Source organism: Penaeus vannamei, chromosome 7 (genome assembly GCF_042767895.1).
Source record: "Penaeus vannamei isolate JL-2024 chromosome 7, ASM4276789v1, whole genome shotgun sequence".
NCBI lineage: Eukaryota > Metazoa > Arthropoda > Malacostraca > Decapoda > Penaeidae > Penaeus > Penaeus vannamei.
This window is the reverse complement of record NC_091555.1, coordinates 4,024,216-4,034,215: the sequence shown is the minus strand read 5'-3', so window position 1 is coordinate 4,034,215 and position 10,000 is coordinate 4,024,216. Positions and strand designations below refer to the sequence as shown.

The 10,000-nt window shown below is 36.1% G+C and overlaps 1 protein-coding gene across 1 annotated transcript in view; it reads right to left on the bottom strand.

Annotated features, from left to right (window-relative positions):
* The window catches only part of LOC113821671 (adenine DNA glycosylase), an 18,548-nt gene that overhangs the window by 7,351 nt on the left and 1,197 nt on the right, over positions 1-10,000 (bottom strand). The window contains exons 2-8 of the mRNA XM_027374184.2: positions 8,627-8,809; positions 7,888-8,075; positions 6,050-6,241; positions 5,800-5,910; positions 3,676-3,832; positions 3,141-3,186; positions 2,758-2,879 (exon numbers count right to left, since the gene is read on the bottom strand). Coding sequence (XP_027229985.2) covers positions 2,758-2,879; positions 3,141-3,186; positions 3,676-3,832; positions 5,800-5,910; positions 6,050-6,241; positions 7,888-8,075; positions 8,627-8,807 — 997 coding nt within the window. The 5' untranslated portion in view covers positions 8,808-8,809. The remainder of the gene's footprint in view (positions 1-2,757; positions 2,880-3,140; positions 3,187-3,675; positions 3,833-5,799; positions 5,911-6,049; positions 6,242-7,887; positions 8,076-8,626; positions 8,810-10,000) is intronic.

Here is a 10,000-nt window from a genome sequence, read left to right as displayed (position 1 = left end):
CTGGGTAGGAGGTGAAGTATCAGGAAGAACATCAGGAGGGGAGGAATCTGGAGAAGGATACCTGTTGTAACAGAAGGGATTCACATGAGAACAAAATGGAGAACAAAAAGGGAATGACATAAATGGAGGAGGAGGAGGTTTGTTGGGAAAGAGTAGAAGGAAGAGGGGTAGGGGAACTTGCAGGGGAGGAGGATGGATATCGGCAAATACTTTGAATGTAGAGGGACTAGGAACAGAGGGATTGGAGTGTGGATGTGGGAGTGGAACATTGTCTAGGGTCATGTCTTGGAATTTTTGGATGTCTTCAAGAGTATCTGAAGGGGATTTGGGTAGGGTCTGGGGAACAAAGGATCTCTTGTGAAAAGAAGAGGGGATAGTTGTTCGAGGAGCAGAGGAAAAGGGTGTAGGAGAGGGTGTGGAAGGGGATGATTGAGTAGAACCTATAGGTTGTTTGGTGCGACGGGTAAAGTGAGGGGGAGGAAGGGTAGGTATCGGGGAAGTTGTAGAAATTGGAATATCTGTACTTAGAATGGAAAAGAGATTTAACTGGGGTAGGATGGTTCAGGGTAGAGGGAAGATATACTGGAGGAGATGCATAAACAATTTGTGGAGATGGGGACGAAGGACTGTTTGGGGGAGATCATGTCTATGGAAGCTAATCTTGGCAATATTGGCATGGGACTTACGCTGGCCTCTGGGAGGAATAGTGTAGCACTGTACTACTACTGTATCATTATCAGCAATGCAGGTAAGTAGGCCATTTTCACAGTCTGACCAGTTCTTTATGTAGATAGGACAAGCAGTCAGGGGGATAGAAACAATTCCAGTACAAGTATTAAGAGAAGGGTGAGGTTTGGCAGGAATGAGTTTGCCAGTGAGGTCAATTAGGGTATGTAGAGCATGAGCTTGGGATTCTGATGTAACTGCGACTTAGTGTGAATGATTGAAGCGACTGCGAAAGGTAACTTTGCTTTCTTGATTTGGGAGGCACTGTTGAAAGAGAAGGGTATTCTCTGAGTAGGGGGCTGTGTGGGGAATAACAAAGAATCAATTCCACTTGGCTGAGCCAAAGAGATTACTCAAAAGGTTTGCTGAGGTGGAGGCAGTAGAAAAACGAGAGCAGGAGGAAGATGGGGTGGGGTGGAGTGGAGTAGTTCTGTTGGGGGGAGGACAAAAAGGAGGAAGAGTAGTAATAAGGGAAGAGGAGTAGACAAAGTAGAAGACTGTGCAGTAGGAGATGGAGAAGAGAATATTGGCAGGGAGGAGGGCATGCATTCTGGAAGTTGAGTAACAACCTGGTGGTTCAGAATGGATAGAGTTGTCAGTAAACATTGAGGAGGGGGTATTAGTATTAGTGGTTGGAGCCGTGGTCAAAGTAGGGGCAGGGGCTGGAAAACCATTAAAATCAAATTCAGAAAGGCAAGTTGAAGGGGCAAGCCATAATGCCCCTATCAAAGGTAAGGAATCGTTATCATTGGCCACAGTGAGCCTGAATAAAATGGGGAAAAGAAATGGTCTACCCCTCAGGCTCCCCATAATGGGGAAAGGGCTGGACAATAACCAAGGGAATGCTGTGCCCATGGCTCCCAGAGGCCATTCATGACTAATATAAAGCCAGCCTTTCATCCTTTCAGCACAGCTCTCACACTTGAGGAATGGGACAGAAGAAGGGGATGAAGAAGATACCGAAGAGGACAGGGGAGAAGAAAAGACCCGAGCAAAATTTGTTGAGGTAAGGGCTGAAGTCCCAAGGAAGGGACAAATCCCAACATAAGGATGATCCCCTACATTGAGCCTCAGTCTCCATCTCCGAAGCCAACCCACGACAACAAGCAAAATATTGGGAAGGATGGCATAAAACATTAAGAAAATTAGGAAAGATACTCTAAACTCCAACCATTTGAGGCCATTAGGTATTGGGTATGGCCACCCTCAGGTTCTCCCCACATCACCTCCTAAATGATTCTTTATTGAAGGAAAAGTGTAGTTAGGTGAGCATTTAGTTTCTGGCTTATAAATCTGAAATCTATGATCTCTACTGCCATTACCCATAAAATATCATATAAGGGAACTATGAAAAAATGGGAACTTTGTATAAAAGTTACCTGTTAACCCATACAATCTAGATGACATGACCATTATGTCATCTGGATTGTAGGGGTCATGAAGAAATTAGGCTTGAAGGGGCAGGCGTCATGAACATGCCATCATGAAAAAATCTGCCTGAGGGCCAGAGTGACAGGAACTTGATCTCATGAGAATTTCGGCTGAAGGCCTGGGTGATGGGAATAACATCGCAATGAGTGCACAAAGCTCTTGGAAGATGATTTGACTCAGTGAACATTTAGGAAGAGGATCATACTTTCATGAATAAACAAGTATGGAAAGTACCACCCATGAGCCATGACTGGAAGAGCACCAGCTTGAGGGAAGACACTATTTCCATGCTCATATCTTTTTCCTGCCTGCTCTGAACAGTGGCATAGGTTGTATTACAGAAAATTGAATATCATGAAAAAAGAAATGACAAAATATAAATTGTTGTTATTATCACTGAACTGAAAATAATATTTGTTATTATCATTGCAACCTAGAGAGATGATATGGAGTCTTGTCACAGCACAGGAGTTCATGTGCACCCAGCCTACAAGCCACACAACTGTCAGAGTAGTCTAAGTAAGCCAAGTAACCCTAATGCCTCGAATTTGGGCCATATGCAGGCAGCAAAGCACACGGATCCAAGAGGTTAATACCAACCTGTCTTTGGACGTTGAACAAAATACATTTGGCCATTCGGCCTCTGCAACATGACAACAGCTGAAGTTTCCTGCCGAGACTGGGTCTTCTGTCCCTTACGTGGATAGTTCTGCACTCCTAAACTGTAAAGCAAGTCTGGCATTAGCATTATTCCATTCTGAATAACTAAATTCAGTATTCATGTATTTCATCTGAGTAAGTAATAGACCCATATTACTCAGATACATAATATTCATTATGCTTTCAACTTCAACAAGACAAATCACTGACTGTGAAAAGTTACAGTCCAAACACAAAAACAGTAATGTGGCTAGGACACACAAACTTAACTGAAGTGTTATATAACTACCCTACCCCACAAAAGAGGCGGAAAATAACATTACCTGCTATCCCAGTCTTCCTTTCTTAAACAGAGATCACACTCTGGCACTGAAAAAAGGAGATTTCTTTCATATCATAAATCCAGATGATGATCTTATTCACAAGTCTGACATTTCAATTTCATTACAAGCTTTTATTGAAACAGGCAAGTTTTTTCACTGTACTCAATGTATGAATGTCAAAGAGAAAGTTACTGCTACTCTATTCCATCTAAACTATTTTTCATTACTTTTTTATTAAAAAAAAGGCAAACTGTTGCCATTTTACAATAGGATGGAAGTTATAAAAATATTACATTGTCAACATGCAACTTGTTATCAGATCAATAAATTTATAAACCATTTTTTTCTCTTTTTTCAAAGTTGCTGTGCAAGAAGTACGAACTAGTGCATACTCTTCCCACTTATGAAATCCATTTTCAGTTCAAGTATTGGTATTACAAAGAAACTAGACATAATAAACTACAATTACAGCATCCCTTCTACAACAACATAATACATTTGCATACAAATAGTATACAAAAAACTAAGTACTCACAGCATTCAATATCTTTCACTAGACTTTCTTCTACTTTGTCCTTTGACTTGCCAACCATCTTAAAGTGGGAACTGATGGACGTCTTCTGCTGTCCATCCTGACTTCTACGATAAGCTACACAAAGTGACTGTAATGGGCATGAACTGCAGCTTGGAGTCTGAAAGCAATGAAGAACTGGCAGTTAGGTAAATGATGTATGAGTAAAAAAAAATGGATATATGCTAATGAAAATCAGCCTAGACTAATAAATTCTGAAAATATTTTTTAAAATATGGGCCAAGAAAATTGTCTTAACATAAAAATATGTAATGGAAAGTTATCTTCTTAGGGGATCTAATACAACTTTTGTCAGTTCAGTGTAGCTGTACACATTCACATAGAAAACAAACCCTTCATCCAGACCTGAGTACATCAGTTGCATTGTGCTGATAATATCTGATATTATTTGGGTCCATAAAAATACAACATATATTTGATTTCTCCTTTGATCTCTTGCTTTCCCTTCCTAATCCTCCTGCATTAGAAAATAAACAAAGCATTTGTATTATCCAGTCTTATTGAATCAGTAAAACCTTTAATGTTTTGTTTTTCTCAGAATCATAATGGGACTATATAAAACACATTATCAATATATCTAAAGGCATAGGGCATATATTCTGTTACCTATGATGTGGTATGTCCAATGCCTAAGGCTCATGCTACATAATTGTATACAGTACATAGATTTGTCAGCTGAGACAGGATGAATAGCTTTGGTTGCAAATGCATTCTGGACATATTGGTCCACCAATAGCTTCAGAAAATTATTCTAAGCAGGTTCTTTTGCATTAAGTCCCCTAAGAAAATGCCCAATGATTCCAGAATTCAATGTACCTGAAATGGTAGTGCCCAGATTTTTTTCTTTCCTTCCTTTTCCCTGTGTAGTAAGAATGTATATTGACATACACAAAAGATATGTATCTGCATACACAAGCTATGTACAAATTTACACATTTAAATATCCACATGCACTTTAAAATATATATACAGAGCTGCCTATGCTATTCTAATACTCTCACCCATTGCAAAATTATATTCAATCCTTACCCACCCAACAAAAAAGCATAATGTATAACCAAATGCAACCGAGGATGGCAAGTGCATGTATGCCATGCCTACTGTGTCTTTTATTTGGTAATTGTTTTTACATAGAGATGGCTCCACAAGTACCAAGTCACCAATGAGCCAATTACGAGAACTATCTGTCTTACCTGCTTACCCTTTTCCTTGATTTTCGATAATATTTTCTGGTATTTGATTTTGCTGTTAGTTATGTCGATAACACGATAGTAATTATGATGTTTATAATAAAAATAACAGCATCCACATTGATAGCATTAGTTAAAAAAACATACACACAAGAACTCAAGAATGTGAAATCAAGTGGGGTCACAAGGTCTACTAATTGCCTCCTTTGTGGCTAAGCACTGGCAGAGCCATCAATGTTGAAAGTCATTTAGCAATACACTAAACTGGACACAACATTACCCAATCAAGAAATAAATTTGGTTTCATCAATCAGTCTTACTAACTTTTTTATAAATGGCAACAATTTCTCCAACTATAAGGAAGCAAGATATTCATAAAATATTAATAGTAAAGGAGCTACTCTAAGTATATCGAAATCTTTCAAAATCTGCTAATTATCAATATCTAAATACAAATCATATTCAGTATCTATGCCTAACTGTGATGAACAGTATATGAAAATTAACTTCAATAATGATTTAGAAACATCACAAGCAGTGTAGTAAACAAATAAAGTAGAACACCACAAGAAAGTTCCTAGAATGCTATTTCATAAAGTGTCCAAAAAAAATCTTTGATGCATATTAAAAGGTCCTTTGCATACAAGCAAACAAACAAAATGCAAAGGAAAGTTGCTTATTTTGACCCAGTTTATCCAAATACCATGACTGTATTTGGAACAATTTCATTTACAGTAACTCTGAGATGCGTTTTCATCATTTCATGTAAGACTTATATTTTAGAAAGAGAAGAAAAAATATACATCTATGAGTTACATGCATACAAAAACTGACCAAACAACAAATAATAAAGTGTTACTACAAAAACAATCCATACTTTTGGTGTGCAAACTGTGGCCCCTAATTCCATAACTGCCTGATTGAAATCCCCAGGCCGCTCTGGATCAACTAGTTGGTCCGCTAAACTCCACATATGGTCTACTGTGGACTGTAAAAAAAATTGTTAGTAATTTGAAAGAAATAATACAGACCTAAACACAATGAAAAGATGATCATCAAAACACTTACAGTGATAAGAATCAACATAATGATAATGCAAAAAATACCCATAAATATAAAGACTTTACCTGAGCACTTATGTCTGCACCTATCCCTCGTAACCGAGCCATTACACGGTTCACGTTCCCATCCACAACACCCACACAACTGCCAAGAGCAATGGAGGCTATGGCACTCCCTGTATATCTACCGACACCTGGGAGCTGCTCCACAAGGGAATCGCGGTCACTTGGGAATTCACCATCTAGGCCTTCCATAACCTGAAATGCATGACTGTTCTGAAATATAGGCTTCTTCAACTATATGACCAATGTTCCCCTTATGTGTATGATTATTAAATTACCAAATAGAATGTTATCTACCATCACTTCAATCTACATAATCATACCTTTAGATTTAAGATCTGTTTAATGATCTTTACAATTTCTTTTTTAACAAATATTTATGTTAATAATATCAGTTTCAATTCACTAATTTGGCAACCAAAAACACTAGTGTAAATATCAATTGTTCACAGAGAATACTTCAGTTACTTATCCTTATATTGTAATTAGAGGCATAATCACTTGAGTAATAATACTAATGATATGGATCACTATAATGATAATAAGGAAAATAGCAATCATAATGATATTCCATATGATTTTAAAAAATCAAATAAATAATAATAATAATAATAATAATAATAATAATAATAATGATAATAATGATAATAATAGAGTAAAAACAGCAATAACAATAATAACATCTATAGATTTAAGTATAGATAATGATAATGATAATGCTAAAGAAATTGATAATGATACAGATACAAATCCTGATAACAATAATGATAACTAAAATATTAATGAGTGATAATGATAATAGAAACAGCAAAATACAACAGAAACAGTAGCAACAACAACAATAGTAATAGTATTAATAATAGTAATAATATTATTACTACTACTACTACTAGTAGTAATAGTGATAGTGATAATAATAATAATAACAATAATAACAAAAATAATTTTAATAACAATAACAATAACAATAATAATAGCAACAATACTAATACCAATAATAATAATAACAATAGTAATATTAACAACAACAATAACAACAACAACAATAACAATAATAATAATAAGAGTAACAATAATAACAATAATCATTATCATTATTATCATTGTAATAATAACAATAATAATGTCTTATCCATCTACTGATCTTGTATTCTGTATTATAGGATAAAGAGCTGATCTTAATGACCCTGAAAAAAATGAACAAGGACTGCTTTTAAATGTGCTCATCTTATTTGCATTGACTTTTTTCTTTAATATGATAATGTTGTCTCTGACGAACATTACAGTAACAGAAACCATAAAACCCCATGACCTGACCCAAAAGAAATACCTCATACTATGGAAGGTTTGGAATCTTCCGCAATTCTAGGCAATTTAAGGATAAGGTAGGCCTATGTGTACATAACGGCAGTGGACTACCATGCCAATAGAATATAATATGAGTGATCATAGGACATCATATGAGTAATCCAGTAATGATGCATACGCAAGTGTAACATGTTATATTTAAGGGGTTAAACTGGTAACTTTGAAAGTTAAAAATAAAAAAAGAGGAATTACCCCTGAAAAGAAGTTCGAACCTTTAAATACAAGGCCATCTTTGCTGTACTTCACCCTCTGTGGCAAATTAATACAGATTTCTTCATACTTATTGGCTTCTCATAAAATTCTGAACTGTAACACTACATTCAAATAATGTAATTCAAATACCACTTAACACTGTATGCTCTTCCACAGAAACACTGGCCAATCATTTTCCAAATTATGGCAACAGCAATTAAATATTCCTCAAATCAAAGTCTAACAGCTCCTAGGTTTCCAAAAAAATTAACAGTACAAACCTTAACAGCTCCTTCATGAAGCCTACGTGCTCGTGAATAATACCCAAGGCCAGCCCACACTTGGTTGACTTCCTCCAGTGTTGCCTTGGACAAATCAGCCACAGTTGGCCACTTGCTTATCCATTTCTCAAAGTAACTTATTACAGTAGCAACTTGTGTCTGCTGTAACATCATCTCTGACACCCAAACTATAACACAGAATTAATTAATCGTAACTTTTTGGATTAAAGAAAATGTATAATAACTGCATTCCATTTGGTTAGTATTAACTGTTCATAGCCAATTACTATATTTCTCTAGTAATCTTACATGATCTTAAAATATATGTGAATGTGAACATGCAAGATCAATAAAATTCATGGTTAAAGGGACTCTTTTGAAAAGACTTGTTGAAAATATATATAATTTTTAGCATTAAAAATCTACAAAAAAATCAATATGAGTATATACTAAATATTCAAGAAAGGCACATGTACAAATGCACAAAACTATTTTTTCTTTTCCTTAAACAGAGTTACATATAACAACTATATATTTCCTCTGGTTTACATTAAAAAGAGAAACTTTTCATTATACTGTGTTCTTTACAAACAGTTAGGCTCTCTTAATTACTTGGAAATGATAATAGGCCTAGGTGTGTCAAGTATATACCAGTAATCAATAAATTTCAGATATATGATGAAAACTGATCTATTGATCTAAGGAAAAAAGAAAATAAAAGAGACTTAAAAACACAAACCAGCATAAGCTCTCTTGTTGCGGTCGACCTCTGTGGCTGCAATAGACCGCCAAGGTAGAATCCTGTGGTTGGCATCATAATGGGACAAGAGTTTCTCCCGTAGCAGAGAAACTTCAGATTCCGAGAATTTGTGGAGAAGACCAATAACAGCAGGAGACACAGACTTGCTTGCCTTCACCATTTCTGTGTGAGAAGGGGAATATTTGCACTATTCTTTAAAGAGATTTGGAGATCTTACAGAAAAGTGAATATGACAAAATATGAATGCATCAAAAATAACATCTTTTAGTAAGCTATCATTTTCTGCAAAATGGCCTCTGGTATCAATAATCTGACAAAGCAATCAAAATATTGTAGTTTTGTTTTCTCTGGAGTCTATATTGACAAATAAGCCAACAATTTTTCATTACATGTGTTTGGCATCAGGTCAAACATTAATCTTTACAGTATGGACACACTAATTTAGAGTAAATTAAATATGATATTCTTGTAGAGGACAAAAAGTTTCAATTGGCAATGCAAGAAATAATCAGCAAACAAGAGCAGTGACACTACAAATACATGTACAAGATCTTGGAAAGTGCCACTCTCAACCTGTCCACTCAGTGCTCCTGAGTTTCAACTCTATCTTGCTGTGCATACCATCACGGCAACTTAAAATGATGAATGAACTTTGTGACATGGAGTTGGGGAATGCTTTCGCAGGTGCTTTCTAACCATTTACTAATCAATAAATCAGAGAAGTCCAAGTTGTTGGCAGCCAGTTTTGGATAAGAAATTTACTGATATTCTGATAGGAAATTTATCTTGATATCTTTATAGGAAATTAATCACACCTCTTGATATTTCACATATCCCGCTGGTACATGATAAATGTTGCCTGTGATAGACAGAATGGCAAAATTAAGACACTTTCCATCTATGGCATTTTCTTAACATCTATGGCATTTTCTTCACAAGAGAGTTTTGCAGCATGCAATACTTTAGTATACATTTACAATGATGCACTAAGATAGGGAAAACCTCAGTCATATAGAGGGGGGATAATTACATTCACTAATACATGACATAATTTGTGCAGGTAAGGAATATCACAGTATCTATTTCTATTACATCCACATAACAGATTGCAGCAATTTTGGTATCCTTGGATTCCTCTCACCATCTACAATGCTAACATGTAGGTTTTATTGCAAGGAAGTCCCCCCACCCCACCCCCACATTCTTGGCCCTGACAGCAGGGGAGGGCATGAAAGGCACCAGGGAAAATTGGGATAAAATTAATAATATACACAGAATCAGTCACTGTTATGTCTAATGCAAGGGCCTGTACCCCCTGTGACCTCGACCCCCAGTTCCCCCTCAAGGAAAATG